The sequence below is a fragment of the Kwoniella pini genome, chromosome 4 (genome assembly GCF_000512605.2).
Source record: "Kwoniella pini CBS 10737 chromosome 4, complete sequence".
In the NCBI taxonomy this organism is placed as follows: domain Eukaryota; kingdom Fungi; phylum Basidiomycota; class Tremellomycetes; order Tremellales; family Cryptococcaceae; genus Kwoniella; species Kwoniella pini.
The window spans coordinates 161551-182534 of NC_091719.1; the positions used below are offsets into that span (position 1 = coordinate 161551).

The 20984-nt window shown below is 35.9% G+C and overlaps 9 protein-coding genes across 9 annotated transcripts; 4 read left to right on the top strand and 5 right to left on the bottom strand.

The window, feature by feature from the left end:
• Window positions 1–122: 122 nt before the first annotated feature.
• Window positions 123–838, bottom strand: I206_103063 (uncharacterized protein; the record flags this gene model as incomplete). Its single annotated transcript, XM_019153698.1, has 2 exons — window positions 123–585; window positions 654–838. The coding sequence occupies 2 exons, from the start codon at window positions 836–838 to the stop codon at window positions 123–125; spliced, it is 648 nt and encodes a 215-aa protein (XP_019013859.1).
• A 762-nt stretch (window positions 839–1600) lies between these two features.
• Window positions 1601–4414, bottom strand: I206_103064 (uncharacterized protein; the record flags this gene model as incomplete). Its single annotated transcript, XM_019153697.1, has 11 exons — window positions 1601–1899; window positions 1974–2148; window positions 2214–2319; window positions 2376–2457; window positions 2535–2681; window positions 2731–3091; window positions 3176–3399; window positions 3466–3570; window positions 3639–3690; window positions 3759–3884; window positions 3962–4414. The coding sequence occupies 11 exons, from the start codon at window positions 4412–4414 to the stop codon at window positions 1601–1603; spliced, it is 2130 nt and encodes a 709-aa protein (XP_019013858.1).
• A 931-nt stretch (window positions 4415–5345) lies between these two features.
• Window positions 5346–6930, top strand: I206_103065 (uncharacterized protein; the record flags this gene model as incomplete). The annotated part of the gene is made up of 7 exons (XM_019153696.1): window positions 5346–5597; window positions 5701–5837; window positions 5903–6002; window positions 6056–6121; window positions 6216–6531; window positions 6598–6671; window positions 6784–6930. The coding sequence occupies 7 exons, from the start codon at window positions 5346–5348 to the stop codon at window positions 6928–6930; spliced, it is 1092 nt and encodes a 363-aa protein (XP_019013857.1).
• Window positions 6931–9196: 2266 nt separating this feature from the next.
• I206_103066 (uncharacterized protein) lies at window positions 9197–11308 on the top strand (the record flags this gene model as incomplete). The annotated part of the gene is made up of 9 exons (XM_019153695.1): window positions 9197–9828; window positions 9913–9982; window positions 10039–10115; window positions 10175–10290; window positions 10366–10514; window positions 10582–10637; window positions 10695–10769; window positions 10840–10921; window positions 10985–11308. The coding sequence occupies 9 exons, from the start codon at window positions 9197–9199 to the stop codon at window positions 11306–11308; spliced, it is 1581 nt and encodes a 526-aa protein (XP_019013856.1).
• A 531-nt stretch (window positions 11309–11839) lies between these two features.
• Window positions 11840–14620, bottom strand: I206_103067 (proline-tRNA ligase; the record flags this gene model as incomplete). The annotated part of the gene is made up of 9 exons (XM_019153694.1): window positions 11840–12074; window positions 12148–12455; window positions 12551–13152; window positions 13213–13302; window positions 13361–13425; window positions 13487–13622; window positions 13691–13784; window positions 13846–13960; window positions 14022–14620. 9 exons carry the CDS (start codon window positions 14618–14620, stop codon window positions 11840–11842), a joined length of 2244 nt encoding a protein of 747 aa, XP_019013855.1.
• A 388-nt stretch (window positions 14621–15008) lies between these two features.
• Window positions 15009–15675, top strand: I206_103068 (uncharacterized protein; the record flags this gene model as incomplete). The annotated part of the gene is made up of 2 exons (XM_019153693.1): window positions 15009–15276; window positions 15362–15675. The coding sequence occupies 2 exons, from the start codon at window positions 15009–15011 to the stop codon at window positions 15673–15675; spliced, it is 582 nt and encodes a 193-aa protein (XP_019013854.1).
• A 510-nt stretch (window positions 15676–16185) lies between these two features.
• I206_103069 (3-hydroxyanthranilate 3,4-dioxygenase) lies at window positions 16186–17127 on the bottom strand (the record flags this gene model as incomplete). The annotated part of the gene is made up of 4 exons (XM_019153692.1): window positions 16186–16367; window positions 16437–16517; window positions 16700–16894; window positions 17055–17127. 4 exons carry the CDS (start codon window positions 17125–17127, stop codon window positions 16186–16188), a joined length of 531 nt encoding a protein of 176 aa, XP_019013853.1.
• Window positions 17128–17898: 771 nt separating this feature from the next.
• On the bottom strand, window positions 17899–18961 carry I206_103070 (60S ribosome subunit biogenesis protein nip7; the record flags this gene model as incomplete). The annotated part of the gene is made up of 5 exons (XM_019153691.1): window positions 17899–18018; window positions 18223–18357; window positions 18455–18614; window positions 18743–18830; window positions 18919–18961. 5 exons carry the CDS (start codon window positions 18959–18961, stop codon window positions 17899–17901), a joined length of 546 nt encoding a protein of 181 aa, XP_019013852.1.
• Window positions 18962–19423: 462 nt separating this feature from the next.
• On the top strand, window positions 19424–20823 carry I206_103071 (uncharacterized protein; the record flags this gene model as incomplete). Its single annotated transcript, XM_070202674.1, has 8 exons — window positions 19424–19426; window positions 19484–19519; window positions 19584–19694; window positions 19753–19856; window positions 19919–20007; window positions 20116–20186; window positions 20263–20392; window positions 20456–20823. 8 exons carry the CDS (start codon window positions 19424–19426, stop codon window positions 20821–20823), a joined length of 912 nt encoding a protein of 303 aa, XP_070058775.1.
• Window positions 20824–20984: the final 161 nt, after the last annotated feature.

Genomic DNA, 20984 nt, shown 5'->3' on the forward strand with positions numbered 1-20984 from the left:
AGAACTTTGAAAGAATTACTAAGTAAGATGATTGTCCGTAAAATAAAATACGTATATATATTTAATCTGAATTACCAATTTTAATTGTGTCCATCCAGATAATGAATGATGTTTTGTTATTTTTATACCAGATAAATAACTGTTAAACCTAAAATTCCAAAAGACCAGATTGTTCCAAATTTCAAAATTGCTTCTCGAGTGGATCCTGAAATTGAATTTGAACTTGATCCGTTAGAAGCAGCAGCAGCAACAACTGCACTTTGAGTCCCTGTAGAATTTACATTTTTGGTTGTTTCTGTAATTGATGCAAGACTATTTGAAAGGAAAGTTAAAGTTGTTGTAGGTGTTGGATTAAAAGCAACAGTTTGACCTTGATTTAAAGATTGTATTGATGTATTATTACCTTTTTCTTCTTGTTCTTCTTCGTCATCATTGTCTTCATTGTTAGAAGGATAAAATGGTGAAACTATTTGATCTTTTTCTTTTTCTGATGTTGTTGCTGTTGAAGTTGAAGTTGAAATTGAAGATGAAGTTTGAGTAGGTGATAAATCAGAATGAAATACAATTAAAGAAGTTAATGTTGATCTAATTAAAATCATGCCATATCAATTTGAAATTCACATATAAATGTTATTAATTGTTATTTCACTTACGTATCTTTTTCTCCTACTATTGAAGTTCCTACGAATTCATCATCTCTTGAGATCAAACTCCTTTTTTGTATATCATTAGAATGATGTAGTATTTCCAAATTTTCAAGAGCGGGTAAAGATGATATTTGAGGTTGAGGAATTGATAATGTAAGAGGGAATAGAGAAAATAAAACGATCAATCGCATTTTAAAAGAATGTTAGTATATATATATTTTTGAAACAAACTTTGATATGATTTTTTGATCAATATTGAAAATGAGCGTGATAAAGGTTTGACAAACCTATACAAGAAGAAATTCTCATCAGAAAACGAGGACTGAAAGATGAAAAAACGAAAGCGATGTTGAGAATTTTATAATCATTTATAGAAACCTATTTCAAAACAAGATAAACAATTCATTGATTCAACATATATTCAAAGAAGATTAGTTTCAATCCAATTTAACGCTAATTCTTTTGATAGAAGACTAAAAGATAAAAATCAAAGGAATATACGAAACGTATTTCTTCTTTTTAATATGATAATAAGAAAAACAAACTAATCTTGAATCTTTCTCCTGAAATAAGCTTACTCACTCGGGAAATTTATCCGCGTTTCATATATTTAGTTTAGGGTAAAATTCAGGCTTGATTATTTGATTAGTGGTTTCCCTTTAATCATAACGACGTTACTATGATCAAGCGAAACTGACTATAAAAAAAGATGGTATAATTCAATTTACATGAGCCATTGCTTTTCTAAACTACTGATTGAAACGATTAAGCTGAATGAAGCTATTTAGGTGTATTTTATATTTAGCATGTTTTCAATCGAGCTATACGCGTCAATCTTGCATGATGTGGTTTTCATTGTACATCGGAAGTAAACAGAAAATACAGACTATATAAATACAAGTACAATTTCAATAATCATCCTATGATAAGGGACATTACGAAAAAATTCAACCTTAGAAACCACCTTCACCCCTTACTCTTTGAATAGCACCTTTTACACCTACTAAAGATTTCATAGGACCTTTTGGTGGTTTCTTTTCACCTGGTAAAGTTTTTCCATTCTCATCTCTCCAAATTCCATCTTTTTGTGATACTTTACCATAATGTAAAGTATTTTGATTTGAATCTATTGCTTCTCTCCATTCTTTTGAAATTATCTTAGAATCAATTAAAATATTTATTTCTTGTGAATGGAACCAAGATTGTGTATCTTGATTACCATTACCTTGAATTCCAATTTCTTCATCAACAACTAAAATGATATACATTTGAAAATCAGCATTTTTGTTTTCTCTTGATTTTAAAAAAACGATCGAAAAAACCCACTCATTAGTTTTACATGACAATTCCTACTTTTCTTCATTGCATTTAAAGGTGTTTTTTGATCTTTACCAGTGTACCAATATATTTCGAGATTTTTTTTGTATTCATCGGATAATCGAGAATACATATCTGTTGCTACCATTTGATTTGTTCCTCCTTGGAAAGGTAATAATTCGCCCTATTCAATTTTATATTTAGTAACGGAAATTAACAATATAAACAAGGATTGAAAATGTAACCTACCTCATCATTAAATCCAAGATCTGCGTAAATTTGTACTAAAATACCTCGGCGACATGCATCCAGGGCAGCTTCGACAACAGGTAGAGCATTAAATGTAGGTGTTTGACTAGCCGCTGAATAGTTAGCTTCTACCATAGCCGTATATTCAGACTATATACTCACATGAAGACATTCTTTTTGGCAAACTTGAATCCAGCTAACCAAGCTTGATCTTGCGGTACAAAAACATCACCGTGGCCTGGTCCTATAATATTGTTTTTCCAGTCAGTTCAATCAACGAAGTCTGCTAATGTACGATGAAATGCTGTTAGTATCACTTACTACCTCTTGGTGGTCTGTTCACCATAGCTATAGGGAAAGGATTATGTGGTGAATGCAATACAACAGGTCTGAAAGCTGAAGCGTTAGGTGGTGGATTGTTATCTGTAGAATCAACTCGATTTCCTGTATCTATAAGTATACATGAATCTATCAGTACATTGCCCAACACAAATTAAGATTAAAAAGCTCAACTAACTTAGGTGTTTGTTTATAGATTCTTCCGAGGTAAATTGATTATCAACTCTATCAGCTTCATTTTGATTATCTTTATCCCAAATTTCTTTCTTTCCATCTTCTTCTTCAACTGCTTGAGCATGATGATCTGCTAAAACTTTTCTACTTTGTTCAGCAGCACTATTTAAATCCCCTTTTGTGCTTATAACAGGATGATCAGTTCCAAATTCATATGCATCTTTACCTCTTGCCAAATCGTAAATTGGTGGAACACCAATTAATGGTAAAGGTGGATTGAATGATTTCCACCATGATATTAATGCCATATCATAAAGAGATTGAACAATTGGACCTTCGATATGAGTCATCATTTCCACATTTACCTATAGTATATTTATATTAGCTTTTGTTTATCCATTGAATTGCTGAAAAGAAAGATAATTTCAGAAATATGGGAAAATACTAACTCGATCTTGGATATTATTACTATTCAAAATTGCAATTTGACGATCAACAACCATATACTTTGCATGAAAAGTTCCTACAGGTGGTTGATGATAATTTTGAACTTCAAGTGTACATCCTGGAATTTCTTCAGGTAGAGGAAGTTTAACTTTATCTCCAGTATAAGTTTTAACGTCAACAGATTGATGAGGATCAATCACTTGTTGTGGATTACCTCTATCGTACACTACATTCAGAGATGCCTCATCAGTATATACAGCTGGCGAAATCTAAGATAGAAAACACTACTCACTCATCTTGATCACTACTTTCTTTCCTTTCCTCTCGATTACTCTTCTAGACAACTCCTTGAAAGCATCTGTAATTGTCTTGGCCGCACTTGAAGCTTCCCAGAAATCTGTGAAAGACATACCAAAGTCAGACATCGAGTTCTGATTGGTTGCAAATGTGAGGAAGAAAACTCACTGGTTGCTAGGAAAATCTCATGTTGAGCTCGTACGATTATATCTGCGTGATGCTAGTGTACCAGGCTCAATAAGTTCTACTTCTTCGAGGCAGATGATGAGATTGATCGGGTAAACTCACTTCAATGATATCTGGAATTACAGATATGATACTGAGTGGAATAACTCCGCATGAACCGATAAGTGAAGGAGAAACAAGATCTTTAAGGGGATCAGTATTGAGAGGTAAAAGTGATTGAGCGTATATCTGGAAATCTCAGTGTTATTAGCTAATATCCGACCTACTATTTCCAGAGAAGCAGTGAGGATGCTGTTAATACTTACATTCAAGAATAAATCAGAAGGTGTTTCATTTCCCCATTGACCAAATTGTTTGAATTCTTCTATTTCTTCCTGATTAAGCAACTTCATAGATCTCCATTGTTTTTCTGCTGGATTTTCAATTCCTTCATCCGTATCTTCGCGTTTCTTTAAATGTAATTTGTTCATCAATTTCTCCATACCTCCTTCTTCGTTCTCGTTTGATCCGTGGACATCTTGGGAGTCAGATAAATGATGAGAATGATGTCCATGATCTCTATGAACTCCGAAAAGTCGTTCTGCTACTTCCCGTACACTTGTTTCAGGCGAAGACGAAGCTAGAGTTGAAGTTATTGTTGGTGAGTCCGGATTTAACAATGAAGCGATGTGACCGGATAATAATGATTTCTCCTGATTTGAAGAAACATGTCCTTGATTTGTAGCTGCCATAGGTGCCTGAGGGACAGCGTTGCTCATGATTGTAATTTATTCAAATGTTCAGCAAGCTCAATGATACTTAAGGAGTGACAATGAATGATGTGAAAGCGGAACAAGTATACAATACTTCAAGGTGGATGAGATAGAAGTAATTGAGATATCAGAAGATGCTACATCACACATCAAGCACAGTCACATATCTAATAGTAACATTCGAGAACTGTGAGAAATGTGTATTAAAATATGAACATGACGAGTTTTGTCTTTTAAATTGAAAATGCTATTTTTTCCTATCTGATTTCTATTTTCGGGTTATGTATTCGTACCTTTTCCCAATGATCGACTTTATACGTCATCATTTCTTCCAGGAATAGATTTTCTTATTAGTAGAAGAAATAATCGCAAACTTGAGTACTAGTATATGTCAATTCTGCGTACTGCGTTTTCCGCTTGCCTAATATGATCCTCATATGTTTACAGCTTTGCAGCTTGATTAATGGTGCATGGCAGGAATTCAGATTTATTAGGAATTCACGTTAGGACCAAAATGTTATGATAAGTCGCGTTAATTCGGGAATTCAAGTTCCGTCCGATTAAATATGATCCGGCCGAAACCTCCACTTCAATTGACCATTTGACCTTATCATTCATTGAAACATTGTGATTTTTTAACTCTCCTTATCTCTCTTTCGATAACCACTGAAAATGTTTAGAAATATTGCGCCATTTCCCAGATACTATCCAAGGGTCATTTGGCTTCAGGCCGGTCAAATGCGACGTGATGAAAATATATAATGAGAAGTAATCAAAACTAGGTGAAATACCTTTCACACCTTGATTTATACTTTTACATACTTGTATCAATTTGTAGATATCGTCCTCAATCCTCAATTGTATATACGAGAGCCTTTATATCATCGAAGTATCATACGTTAAAATCAACTTCATAAGGTCATAAAATTTTGTGATAATGTCAAGTTCCTCATCAGCTCAAACTTCTTCTCGATCTTCTCCTACGACTTCGATATCCTCCTTACCAAGAACTTCGACATGTCCCTCTAAGCCTAAAGTTTTACTGTTTGGAGATAGATCTCAGACCAAATATGATGATATTTTGCGTGATGTAGCAGAAGTTCATTGTTTACCTAGAGTAGGTTATCAGGAGATGGTGCCTCTTATAAAAGCGAAAGTGGAAAATGAAGGTCCATTCGTTGCATTTGGCGTGAGTTAAGCTAGGCTTCCCCCCTATATCACCAAAAAATGTGTCCATCTTTCTAGCAAATCGCATCTTGAGGTCCTGGACTGATATTCTCATTCATCTACAGGGATTATTCCTGATCACCGATAATTTCCCTGGTAAATGGGACGAAGGTTTACTAGGACCTTTAGCCCCCCATTGCAAGTTGTTTGTAGGGCCTGGAGCTGGATATGACAAGGTGGATGTCGATTGGATTACCAGCACGTCAGTCAAACCCCCCATCATCAGGATTTCCATTAATCAACTGGCTGATTGAGTTTATTTGATAGCGGTGCGATGTACGCCAACTCACCTACCCAAGTAGGAAAGAGGACTGCAGATGGTGCATTGATGTTGATTTTGTCGGTCATGAGGGGAATGACACCGCAAGTGAGTAGATCGGTTCGAGGCGAGGGAATTCATTTCTGATAACATGGTGATAGGATCATTCAGTGAGAGCTGGTAAATGGAGATCGCCCATCAAGACGTTAGACTGGCATACCTCTACTGTAAGTTCAGGAGTCTTATCTCCGAAATTCACGCATTTGTGTCTGCTTTTTTTGTGCTCGGTGAACCCTGTTTGACTCATCGGTGGTGGGATAGATCGGTATCATTGGCTTAGGTTCAATCGGGACGAGAGTAGCCACCCTTTTAACATCTATAGGCGCCGAGCGTATAATATATCATTCTAGAAGACCTTCTCCAACTGCCCAATCTCAGTGGGGTTATCGATCCCTGGATGAACTGTATATGGAAGCGGATGTGATTGTACTCTGTTGTCCTTTGACAAAAGATACAAGGGGACTGATCAACAAAGAGACGTATAATAAAATGAAGGATGGTGTGATATTGGTGAATGTGAGTCGAGGTGAAGTAGTCCTTGAACAGGATCTCGTGGAGGCGCTAGATAGTGGAAAAGGTAAGTCAGCTGGCTAATTCAACGAGGAACGAAAATTATAAACTAATTAACGACTTTGGTATTTAGTAATGAGAGCTGCACTCGATGTGTTTGAGCATGAACCTACTGTACATCCTGGTTTACTAAAGAACCCTAACGTGGTATGTCTATTTCTTCGATTATTCCACCCATACCCATACCCCATTAGACATCAGCTATTCCCCTACCATACCGCCTGAGCATCACATGGAGCTGATTTACTCTTTGCTCTAGACGTTATCTCCCCATGTAGCTCCAGCTCCAGATTCAATGGGTCCACCCATGAATGGAGAAGTAGTTGAAAATATAATCAAATTCGTCGATACTGGTATGCCTTTGACGCCTGTCAACTTGAATCAATTGAAAGAAGCCGGCTTTTAGAGTTGTGTCTAGGTTTGATGAGTCGTATAGCATCATCATGCTCGATTTTGGAATATCTTGACTACTGTAGCACAGCAATCAGTCGACTTTCATATATGGGACACTTTTTATTGATACGGATGTATGCATAATTTGGCGGATACTTACAGATATACTGCGTTACTGGGCGGATCAATCGCTAGTCTCGCTTCCGTCTATGATTCTAGGATACACGGGAGGGTGCGTCACACTATGCCTGGATGATTTGCATCAGATGATGAGAACTTGGTGGATGAGACAGACGGCCAGATGGACGATAAGGTGTTACTCACAGTCATAGATTTCCCAACCTCTATCTCCTGATCATATCCCTCTACTGCCTTCCCCCAGAGATCGTTCCTTTCCGAGGGCATGCGTACTCGTTGAGGCTGTGAATGATTAGTAATCCCGAAAAAGGTGAAATACTAAGGAGAAGATCTCCTGAACATGTTAGGTTATATGCTCCTTCTGAAAAGTTGTATTGCGTTGTTGATTATTGCTGATGAATCAAAGTAGTGCGCACGATGGTCGGGGAAGAGGAAGCCCTTAGTGAGAAATGACGATTTCAGTCGATTATCCTGGATATAAGTTCATAGAAGGGTAGTGTCAGATCAAATGATCGATCAGCGGAACGGGGAGCGGGCACTTAAACGACCTATCTAAATCAAAGTTATTCCTCCTTTTGGGCTCGGATACAGTGAACAGCGTATGAATCCTGATTTATTACATTCCGATGAAGAGAAAAAACTCTACGACTGCCACCTTTGGAATCCTGCCTGCCTCACCTTTTGAAATCAAAATTAGGGTAATTGATTAGTGTAGAATGTGGCAGGTAATTATAGTAAGGATAGAATTCAAGTTACGATCAAATCAACATTATAATTCATATCCCCTTGAAACAGGTTAATCCAATGATCACGTGCTCTTCTGTCCCTTTGGTACAATAGGAACTCCTCTGATACGTGAACAGATATCTGGCTGATAGTTTCTCGATCTGGGCTTAGGCCCGCAGTCCATTCATCAGTCAAATATGAAAAGAGAAAGCGAAACAGCTCGTACAATGTGACTTCGATACTCGACAAAAAAGAACGAAGGGAAGGCAATGCTTAACCGAATGAGCGCCAGGACTGAAGGACAAAAAAACTCCGATCAAGTCCTTTGGGCGAGCTTTGACTTCGTGTCTTTACCAAATTACGAATGTATGCTTAGATAGATTTAAGGGTCAGTATCGTTACTATCCAGATCTAACTGATGCTGGACGGAAATTGAATGAAAGGATACCTTTGTCAGTCCAGAACGCCATTACTCCGCAGTATCACACGATTCAGTATGGCTTGGACCTCGGAGGCGGTATTTTGGATACCTTGTGGAACAGAAAGAATAAAGTTGACTGGACCCAAGACCAGACTGATCGTGGATTTTAGTGGGGCATGAGGCGCACATATTGACTGCCCGTCGGCTACTTGGAATCCTCTTCCTTCTGCCTTTTGATCTTGACTACCAAAGGAAGTTTAGGGGACGAGCTTGCACGACAACATCGAGATTGTCGTGTTTGCTATTGAAATGACGAAATAATTACATTGAGGACAATCGTGCTTAAGATATCGTTTCCAAAAGAAACGGATGGATCAGCCAAATCCAAGATCTTAATAGGGATTTAGATTTGCGCAAAGTCCACATTGTTGATCTGTGCATCCATCAAACACACATACCTGAGAACGACTACACGATTTGAGACCCCAAATAAATCTCGGAGAGTTTATGAAAAGCCAAAACAAAAAGCAACAATGCATACGTGTTTTACTTTGCAAATTATTTTCTGGGTTCTTATCGATTTTATCTAAAATTTCTTCACTCCGATTTACTGATTATACGGGTGATTATTTAATCTCACCAAGAAGGTATAAATACCCATTTAGAATCGAATTTATCCTTCTGACTTCTTCATTTCATTTCATATCTTCCTATTCCAGTTCCTCACCATACATAACTTCTCTTTCATAATTTCTTAAATCTCTTAAATCACTTAACAATCATATCACCCGATTTCGATCATCGTATAACGCTGTACTTCTTCATCATATTTCAATAACCTTGGCTCATGCCTTTCATTGATTTATTCGTATAGAATTACCGAGGCGTATCTGCTTGAAGCCATTTATCGACGCTCACAGTACGCTGAGGACTACTCCCCATATATAGCTTAAATTCATTACTATATACCTCAGCATCTTCAAGATCTTTCGCGATGGTCTCTCGTCCACCCCACAAAAATTTGGAGTCGAGCAGGGATCAATCGTCACGATCAACCCTTCGACCCGGGGTCACTCACCATACCGCAGCCGGTTCAAACGAAGGTTCTTCTTACCCTCATCCTATCAGAAGGTACATTCCAGTAACAGAACTCGCCAACAATTTTCTTAGCGATAATCGTTACGCCGATCACAACCAAGGTCAAAATCCGGAGGATGCACGATATGACTCAACACAATTCGTAAGACATACCGAAATCAGAGGTACCCGTATTATTCACCCGCCGCCTCAGCCATACCCTTCTCATGCGACTTCTGGTCAGGGTGATGGACGTGCATTCGATATTCCAATCACCACTTGTTTACCGCCTCCTCCAGCTGAACATTTGCCTTCCTTTGGAACTATCAACCTTTCAGGCTATCAGACCGATTACTCGAGGGTCATGAGCGACGAGAGCCTCAGAAGAGCACCCAGATCTGACTGTATCAGAGCTGCTGCTCAGATCGGCGATGAGGAAGATAATTTGCCAGTACCTGCTGAGGCATACGTCATTATCAGACCTCATAGATCACCTAATCAAGGATGGAATGATGGTATCGCTCAAGAAATGCAAGAAGCTACCCGATGGTCAGTAGTCTGTTTCATACATAAGCTTCTCTTAGCCAAAATCTTGCAACCACCAGCCATGGTAGGCTGACATAACATACTTAGGATTTACGAGCTTCACCTAGTTCAGCAACCTATCAGAGGAAAAGCACTTGGTCTTGGTCCTCTTCCCAGGGTGGGTCCACTGATTAATTTCGGTGATATTTTAGCTGACCTCTGTCACACGTTCAGGGCTGGCCCGCTCTCTCGGCACCTCTGATTGTGCAACTCGTAGTTAGAGATCAGAATGGACGAGAAATATCCATTGAGTGAATGAGATCAGTTCATGGTATTTATCGATCCTCCGCTGATCAACAGGGTTGAATAGTCATCCTATTCTCAACCGAAAGCTCGTTCATACTAGCATGATGGTGGATCTTGTTTCTGAAGACGGCAAAGAATCGAGATCCTTCATGAGGGTTAGACCTAAGCCTGGAACCCCAAGTGAGTAAGCCACTGGTGACATATAAGCATAAAGTTCATCGCCAGACGTAGCTGACACAAGTGGCTTGGATTCAGATAAGCCCACGAGCCCGACTTCTGCCAATCATCTTAATCCCGATATGTTTTCCCAAACTCATCGAAATCTTCTTGGATCTCTTCACAGATCAGCTAATACTTACATTCTTGATGGTAAGAAGGGTATCTATTTCCTCTTCACTGAATTAGTAAGTTGAATTTTCTTCTACCAAATGCAACCAGTTCACACTACTAAAGATTCGAATATTGATGTAGGTAGTCAGAAATGTCGGAAGATTCGCTTTGAGAGTTTCATTACTCGATCTTGCTGGGTCAGTGTCTTCCATTTTAGGAACGGTGAGTGCTGATTCGTAATTTCATACTTGTAGTCCTAATCACATTGGTACATCCATTGGTATCACACAGACCATTAGTGCTGCTATTACTCAACCATTTACTATTTAGTAAGTCAGCGATATAATACTTTAAGCGATAGATAATCATCTGACTGCCTACTGAACGTATATATCATAGCCATGCAACTCAATTCCCTGGTGCTCTTCCTGTTACTGATCTTTCAATGGAATTTACCAGACAAGGAGAACGAAATTTAGGAGTGAGTAAATTTACGACTTCATATGGAATGGAAATATCATTGAAGTTGATATGTATTGATTAGCGACGAACTCGAGCCGATAATAATGGAATTTCTTCAGAAGATGATCAAGTTAATCGTGAGAGCGGATCACCCGAAATCAATGTTCAAATCTCCGCCACTACCACGTCTGAGATTGGTCCAAGTGATCATACACGAGATCTAGGACAAGATTCTCCACTCGGACAAGAGCCTCCATATTCCGCCGGAGAAAGAATTTACATCCTTCGAGGTGGAAGAAGACTTGGTGACATTCCTGTTGATCCTCAAGTAAATCAAGGTGGTCAAGGACGAAAACCTGATTTCGAAAATCATGATAATTCAGATTTTCAGAGGTCTCATCTTTGATGGTGATATGGGCTCGATTGACTTTTGTGCAGCAAGAGTGATTACATATGATTCAGCCGAACAGTATGGGTATGGTAATTGAAAAGAGCTTTTGAAGTTTTCGCTTAGTAGCTAAAGGAGGGTGAAAAGGAGATATGAAGATGAGTTTGAAAATTGGTCTCTTCTTCAGAATCAAGAACAGAAAGAAAACAGCAGGATACTCGAAAAGAAAAAAAAAACAAATAATCATCAAAACATAGAAGAAAACTATTATATAAATTTGCTTACGGGTTAAGTACTTTGTATATAGATTGAATTATGCATTGTATACGACTGATGTGAAAACGAATTTGCATAATCATTATCATCGATATAATGAGACGGAAGATTATTAAAGTATTATGCATGTTACTCTTGATCTACAATCTAAAACTTATTTAACAACATCCGCTCACGTTCACTTCTTTGAATACAGCATGCCCATGATAAAGCTCTGATCTCATCTAGGAAAAACCCCATCGAAACTAAAGTGAGAGGCGGACTAGAAAATACCTAGTAACCTATAAAGTGATTCAAAATATCAGTACTTTTGGAAGTAGCTAACGGAGGCAAATACAACTCACTTCTACCAAACATGGTCCAAGATTTTGCCTTTTCACCACATTGAATACATTTTTGATTTTCTCCTTCAGGGAATTTACCAAATCGTTCTTGATCGAATGGGATACATAAAGATTTAGCACCGGCAGAAGGAGCTTTATTATCTTCAGTTTCACCTTTGTTTGCTCTAAGATTCCAACGAGAGATATAATTAGCATCAACTTGTACTAATTGAAATCATGGAAACACTCAGGACTTACTGGCTCTTTGATCTTTCTTTGATATCATCTTCACATTGATTACCTTCACACCAAGGTAATACTAAAATGTTTTTAGCGTCAAGAGTAGGTACAACATCATCCCATTTCGTTACAGGGATCAAACAAGAATCGAATTTCTCTTGAGCTTTTTTGAACATTGAAGCTTGGATTTCTTCCAAATATGTTCGTACGGTATTAGCTATGTCTGATAGAGGAATAGACGATTTGTGATTGTCATATCTTCGTACAGCGAGAGTAGATTTGGCAGCAATATCTCTTGGACCCAATTCAAGTCGAAGTGGGACACCCTAAATGATGAATTGTTAGTTCAATGATACGTTCAATGGAAAAAGAGAGCATGAACCAGAAGGCAAGATGATGATAAACTGAATTATCAACTCACTCGCATTTCCCAATCATTGAATTTCCATCCTGGTGTATAACCTTCTCTCAAATCTGCCTTAGCCCTGATTCCACCAGCTAACAAAGTTCTTTCTAATTCTGAACAAGCATCGTATATAGGTTGATTTTTACCTTCTCCTTTGCTCAATCCTACGGGGACAACAACAACTTGTTGAAGGGCAACTCGAGGAGGGAGTACCAAACCTTGATCATCTCCATGAACCATGACCATGACTCCCAAGGATCTAGTACTGAGACCCCAAGAGTTTTGGTAGGCATGAATTCGATCTTCGCCCCTGTTGGGAGATTCTACTGAGATATCAAACATCTTTGAAAAGTTTTGTCCCAAGTGATGGGAAGTAGCTCCTTGTATACCTCTTCCAGTAGTAGGGATGAAACCTTCTACAGTAGTTGTGTAATCTCCACCAGCGAACTTTTCGTTTTCCGATTTCTTTCCTGGAACGACAGGTACGGCGAGTAAATCGGTGTAGACTTTTCGGTAAAGATCGAGAATATCCATAACTTCTTTGGCAGCCTCAGCTTTGTGCAAGAATGCTGTGTGACCTTCTTGCCATAAGAATTCTCGAGTTCTTAAGAAGGGTTCTAAAGTACATGGTCAGTTATAATTCTGTACATATTAAAGATTATGATTGATCGACTTACGAGGGTTTTTGAACTCCCATCGTACGACAGAGTTCCATTGATTCAACTTGAGAGGAAGGTCTCGGTGAGAGTTGATCCATTTGGCATAGTCTATTGACGCATCATGTCAGCTGATTATCGTAGCAACTTGCAGAAAAGATTAGCTCACATGGGTACATGACAGTTTCGGAAGTTGGTCTAATAGCAATAGGTTCTTCAAGTTCGGATTTACCACTAATAGATAGAAATGTCAGCTTCTGCATGAGCCACGACGCAAGTTAAATAGCTGACTCACGCTCGAGTGACCCAAGCTACTTCAGGAGCGAAGCCTTCGATGTGATCTTTCTCCTTCTCAAGACGAGCGTTAGAGACGAACATGGGGAAATAACAATCTTGTACACCAAGCTTCTTGATCTCGTCATCGAACCAAGCTACAGCGCGTTGGTGTTGATCAGCGTTATTGCTGAATGAACTCAATCACAGAACGCTGAAAGCTCACTTTGAATGGTTTGCCAGATGGAGTATGACCATGGTCTAAGAATATAACATCCTGAAATATCGTAATAATCTAACATTTGACCTTTGATCAAGACCTGGCGTAATATAAACATGTCAGATGATCATTCTGAGATTCAGGAGGTAACGGTGACTTACATCAGTATACCACCCTGGGAAATCCTCGTCTTTCTTGTACTTGATAGCCATGTTATACTTCTCATCCTCCTCTTGAGCTACAGCTGGCTTAGCTTCGGCTTTTTTCTCCTTAGGACTGGATTGAGGGAGTGTTATCAGCTATGTTGATTGAATTGCACTTTTAGCTGATCACTTACGCAGGTTTAGCACCAGCAGGAGGAGCAGTAGGGGCATTTGCTTTTAATTCATCAAAATCTACCAATTTAACAATTTGTTTATCACCTTCACCTTGAATCAAACTTTCAAGGTAGGTCTTAATATCTAATCCTTTAAGTAAAATTGTTGTTGAAGAAGAAGTAAGATGTAAAGCAAATTGATCTTCAGAATTTGCTAAAGATTTATCTAAAATTAAATAAATATTTTCATCTTTTGGAAAAGGAAGAGCAAGTACAGAAACATCATCTTTTGAATTTGAAGAAGGGAAAACAGATTTAATTAAATCTTCAGAAGATAATCTTAATTCTTTTAAATTTAATAATTTACCTAAAAGATTTGAAGAAGTTTCTGTTGAATCTTTTGCTAAAATTAAAACAGGTGTTGGAATTGATGTTTTAGCTGTTTTAGGTTTAAATAATAATGTTTTTGTTAAAGATGTTGAAGATAAATTTGGTGATTTAATTGATAATTCTGATAACCATTCTGATGATCCTTTAACAGGAGAATGAGTAATAACTTCTGGATGAGTTATTGAAAGTTTATTTAACCTTTCTAAAATTGTAGCGTCTGTTACTGCCATTTTGTTAAAAGATGAAATTGAGAATTGTCGAATTGAGATTGATGATGATGATGATATTGCCTTTGAGATGTATCTAGGGAATAAAGGCATGTATCTATATAAGAGAGGATACAGATTATACCTAGTAAGATATTTAGCTGTTATATATCGAGTCGAGAAGGGTTTCAAAATGAATAGTAAAGGTTCAACAATCAGCAGTTAACACGATTTTTTGGTTCAATCAATTACATCTATCTATTACGTAATAACGATCAAACCCGATAACGATCATATTCAGATGATGATGATGATGTTGAGCGAAAGTCAGATAATTAACCAGCAACAAGTATATAGTTTCAATCAACATTAAGAACAATAAAGTCAAGAAAACAATAAGATAAATAGCACAATGTCATTCAATCCATTACGATTACGAATAAGTTTACAACGTCCGACACAAAGTATAAAGATAATAAAATCACCTTTTCAATTGAGATCATTTCGAAATTCATCACGAAATTCAACATCGACACATACATCTACAACTTCTCATTCAAATCATACTCATAATCATCAACATATAAATTCTCAATCAACAACAACAACAATACCACCACCTAATAAAAATGGTAAAAAAACAAGTCCACATTTAGTTTGGTATAGAGAAATTGTACCTGGTGAGTGTTTTTTTTTTTTCTTTGGTTTACTAGTAATTATAACTTTAAATTGATGATTATTTTATTGAAAAATAATTTTTTTTAGCAATGATTCCAATTTTTTTAATTTCAACAACATTATTTTTATCATTATCTTTAATTAGATTACATTTATCACATTCAAAATTATTAATTGAATCAAATGAAAAAATTCAAGAATTAGAAATTAAATTAACAAAATTAAAATTTGAACAAAAAAAACAAATTTTAAGAGAAAAAAAAGAACGTGAAAGGATTTTACCTTTAATTGTTGAAAGAGTTTTACAAAGAGTTGGAGTTGTAAATGTTGAAGAAGAAGAAAAAGAAGAAGGAATTTATGAAAAAAATGAAATTCAAAATGAATTACCTAGATTATTATGATAATTGTTGATTGAGTGAATGAGTAAAAAAAAAGGTTTAAAGAGAATTTATTAATGGGAGAGAGTCTTATCAAAAACAAGTGAAAATTGTTGAATAAAAGGAATCGATGAGATTTTTGTTTTTTATTGGAATTTTTGGAAGATGATAATCATATGTATCGATTAAATTTGCTCATTATTATACAAGATCGAGATTGCATTACAATATCAGAGTCTTCAAAGGTGATCACTTGTCAATGAATCTGTTATTTGCAACGAATCTTAGAATGCAAACGGGGAGATACGATTTCATTCAATGTTCATCTGCTAGATGAATATTTCATTTTCATTGACAGAAATACGAATTCAACTCCAATTCATACAACAACTCATCCACTAATTTACTACCTAAAAACTACAACAACTCTTTGCGCGTTTCTTTTTTTCTTTTACTAAATCATTTTCCCTTCATCTTATACCAAATAATCGTTGAATCACCTTTGGAGTATTCAATTTGGATTTTTATGATAATTTATGGTTTAGCAGGAGCTATTTCTCCACATTCATGACATTTTCTCCATTCTTCATCTTCTATCCATTTTTCAATTACAGGTTTAAGTTGAGTATCAAGATCAGAACAATGAAAAGTTTCTTCTCTAATTTTTACTAATTTATCTCCATGAATTGGATTAGGACAATACCATCTCATTTTATCTGAAAAAACGTATAATTAGTATATATATATATATTTTCAATAGTTTATAAAATGAAAATGATATTTACCAATTTCTGTACCTGGTCTAACCATTTCAAGTACTACTCCAATAGTATCTGCAACTCTTCTAGGTGAATGAGGTGTATTTGCTAAAAAAACAAATATAATATATTATAATCAGTTTTTGTTTTTTGTTTATTCTTAAAAATCAAATATCATTATTCAAGTTTTCGTTCTTCCCAAGGTATCTGTGTATTCATATAAAACGTGAAATGTAGATTTCGATTTCCTTTTTTTTTTTTAAAAAACAAGAAGAAAAACACACACTTACCAGGTAATAAAAACATATCACCTTCATTTATAATAATATCTTTTATTTTACCTTGATCAATAACTTTTAAAATCATTGTACCTTTATATTGAAAAAACCATTCTTCTGTTGTATTTATATGAAAATCAACTCTTATATTTGGACCTCCAACTATCATTACAATAAAATTTTCACCTTTATACATACATTTATTACCTATTGAAAAAAAATAAATTAGTATATGATTAAATCATAATTGAAAGTATTTTTATTATAAATATATATATATATAAACTTTTTCTTTCATTGTCAATAATTTATTTTTCTGACGTTTTTTTTCTTTTTTAAAAGAACAAATCAATTAAAGTTTACTCACCTACAGGTGGTTTTAATAAATTTTTATTCTCTTCAATCCATTTTGGAAAATTTATAGCTGGACCTAAAACCATTTTTTTTTACCTTTATATATTGACTATTAGAATGAAAAAAAAAAGATCGACTGAATTGATTATGTACAATCAAATGAAGTATTATTATGTTGATCTCGATATGAGTTTTGGCTTATTCTATTATTAATAGAGTATCTTTATTACTATTGTATAAGAATCTCAGAAATGATTAATAAGATTCGATCAAAATACTGATAGACGTAGGTAAAAGACGTTAATACCTTAATAATAACGAGTCATCATGACCGACCTCCACTTTTATTATTTCGGGATAATTTATTTATGACCGGGGATGAAGTAAAGGTTTTAAAGTAGATAGACTTTTTCACAGTCGAAAAGCGTCCAAGGTCATGCATGAGTCATGATGTGGAAACTTTTATATAAACTGATTGATCAAACCAAATCAAACCATCCATGCATCCGGAGAGATAGGATCACAAAGCTTCGCACAGTATATATTGATAAGCTTTTAAGCTTTGTAACATTCCAATCAACTCGGTTGATAATCATCGACATAATATAGGTAATATGATATGTACGCCTAGATTCTTGCTTAATATAATGAAAAATATAGTTTACATACAGAAATTATAGAAACTCTATAACGATTCAAAATTGGGAAAAAATATTGAGGAAAGAAGATTCGCCAAAGACAAAGACAATGAATAATGAAAGGGAAAATGATCCAATTAATCGTCTTTCTCTTCCCGTGAATTTATCACATTTTAAACAAAATATCTGATCACCTAATACTACAAAAAGTTGTATTAACTAAAACATTGTATCTTCATCTCTCAAAAATTCTCCAACATCAGCTTGATGAAATACTATTATACCTGTTGGATCTAATTTTCTAGTATCAATTGTTGATCTTGCTGTTACTCCGAATCCCTATTTCATCGAACAGATAAATTAGCAAATCGATTATCCTGATAAATTCCAAGGATTATGAAAAATTATGAGGCAAATTCTTGCTTTTCGTGAATGTATTGATTGGCACTCGAATATTCCCTCTTAAGGCTCAATTGCATATTTTCTTCGTCATGCTTCCATGTAGAAAAAATTGAGGACCACTAGATGAGACTGGAAACTGACCAAAGGTACATCCGCCATATTGTATACCACCACACCTTGATGTTCAGGTGTATCTTCGGTTATCCTACCTAAATGAGCTTTTGCAACGTGATTACCATATAAGAAAGGTAATTCTCCAGAAGGTTTTATCCAGACCTAAAAAAAATCGTATTATTTTTTGTGAGGAATTTAACCCTACTTCCATTGGATAGATGAATAGTAGAGAATTGATATGAGTTATATTGAAACTTACCTTGTATTTAGCATATTTAGCTAACCAATCTAAACATGTTATACCTAATTTGAATTTCCCAGTTTTAGAAAATTTACCAAAACATGTTCCAAGTGATATTAAATTTGGTCGAGCAACTGATGTTGCCATATGAAGCATCGGTAAAGGAAGGTAATACACTCTAATGAATGAGTAAATAATGTCAGTATAGTGTCTATTAATATTTCTTGTCAAGTATATTTTCGTATATAATCCATATGACCAAAATAAATGGAAGACAAAGGATTTTGCTTGAATACTTTTACTCACCTGTCTTTATGTAATCGGAAACAATACGCATCATCTTCATCTCGATCTATCAAATGAACCAAGTTCTTCCCTATATAATTTGCGAGTTCTACACAAAATGTACAATATGAGTTTTAGCATATGTCTTTTGAGATGGAAGAAATCACTGTTAAATCAAAAAGTAAGGATCAACTTACTTTCAAAAACCGCTTTTGTCTCTTCTTCAGTCAAAGGTCTCATATTGATTATATTTACTGTAATCTAGTATAATATTTCGTATAATTTTGTATCTATTGGAATGATATTCAATTCTTTTATTTACAATTACTAGTGGACATGAAATCTTGCTTAGACTTTCAACTTTTCTCACGTGTCTTATGATATAATATATTATCGGGATAAAATGATTTAAACTATTAAAAGAATTATTAATTATTAAATTCAAATGGGCCCCCACCTGTTACTTGTAGCATTGCGCGTCGTTGATTGGCATCGTCAATGTCATATACATTGTCAATGGAATATCAATGATATTAAAGATAATTCAACTTGCATAATCAATCTTATTCAGCTTAGTGTCAAGAAATTCAACTAATCTCGGTAGTTCTCAGCATTTATTTGGAATAGCTCCATTCAGCTTAGAATCCAATCTCGTCTCCCTTTCCTTAGCCTAACTTCAGCTTGAAAGGCTGAATATTCACAATGGTATGTGCTTCGAATCCGCCTACTTGAAAGAATGATTGATTAAAAATGTGTTTTTAGTTCCGAAATTCCTACGATTCAGATAACACCACTTTTGTAAGGTTGACCAAGAAGATTGAAAGTTTGATGTAGAGAAAGCTTACCTGGTGATACTATTTAGTCACCTCAAGGAAAGCTTTTCCAAGTTGAATACGCTTTGGAAGCTGTTAAACAAGGATCAGCAGCTATTGGACTTCGATCAAAAACTCATGCTGTCCTTTTAACTTTGAAGGTCAGCTTTCTTCAATGTTACAATCGAAGTTAAAGCTGACGAATCATCATTTGCGTAGCGATCAACTGGTGAATTAGCTACATATCAAAAGAAGCTTATTCGAATAGATGATCATGTTGGTGTTGCGATTGCTGGATTGACGAGTGACGCGAGAGTATTAAGGTAGGTCTAGCATTTGTGAATTGTGCTCGCAGAGTTTCAGCTTATAAAACGATACAATGTAGTAATTTCATGAGACAACAAGCTATGAGATCTAGGATGACTTATGGAAGAGCTATACCTGTTGGAAGGATTGTACAAAGTATTGCTGATCGTGAGTTCTACTTTTTGATGTTCTTCAGGGCCGGAGTTTCGATGGAGTTACAGTCATAAAGCTGCTTAGACTTATCGGGAGGACTTGACTAATTGCAAATTCGTGTAGGAGCTCAAACTAACACGCAAGAATACGGTAGAAGACCATACGGAGTGGGATTTTTGGTTATCGGACAAGATGTGCGTTCTTCCTGCTTCAGCTGGCTATCCTTTCGAGAAGGACATACGAAGCTGACGTTTGTTTTCGACGCGATAGGAAACTGGTCCTCATCTATACGAATTCTCTCCATCGGGAACAGCATTCGAGTATTATGCTCATTCCATTGGTGCTCGAAGTCAAAGTGCCAAAACATACCTAGAAAAGAACTTTGAGAGTTTTGAGAATGGTCAGTTACGTGACGTTTTTTTGTCTCATATGATAAGCTGATTATCTGTTTAATATCCAATAGCAACATTACCAGAATTGATTAATCATGGTCTTTCAGCATTACACGATACATTACAACAAGATAAACATTTATCACTTCAAAATACCTCAATTGCAATTATAGGTCCATCAGACTCTTCATCAGATATTGAGAATTTATCTCAATCTTCTGCAGCTAAAAAAGGTAATTTCAGAGTATGGGAAAATGAATCGGTTGAAAATCTTTTAAAAACTTGGAGAAGATCAAGAGGTGAACCTGAAGATGGACCTTCTGAAGAAGAAACTTCAGCATCAGCACCCTCTGCAGAACAAGCTCAAGGTACTCAAGGTAGTGAAAATGCTCCTCCTGGTGCACCTGCCGGAGGAGAAGATGTGACTATGGAAGAGTAGGTAGGATAGTTGTGTATATAATCATTAGAATGCATGAAATGTAGATATATCCGTAATTTCGATAACACCCCATTAGGATTGTATCGCATCATTAATTACTTTGAGCTATCGCGTTCACGGACACAGGCATATGAACGATTGTTTTTGGTGGTTGTCATTAA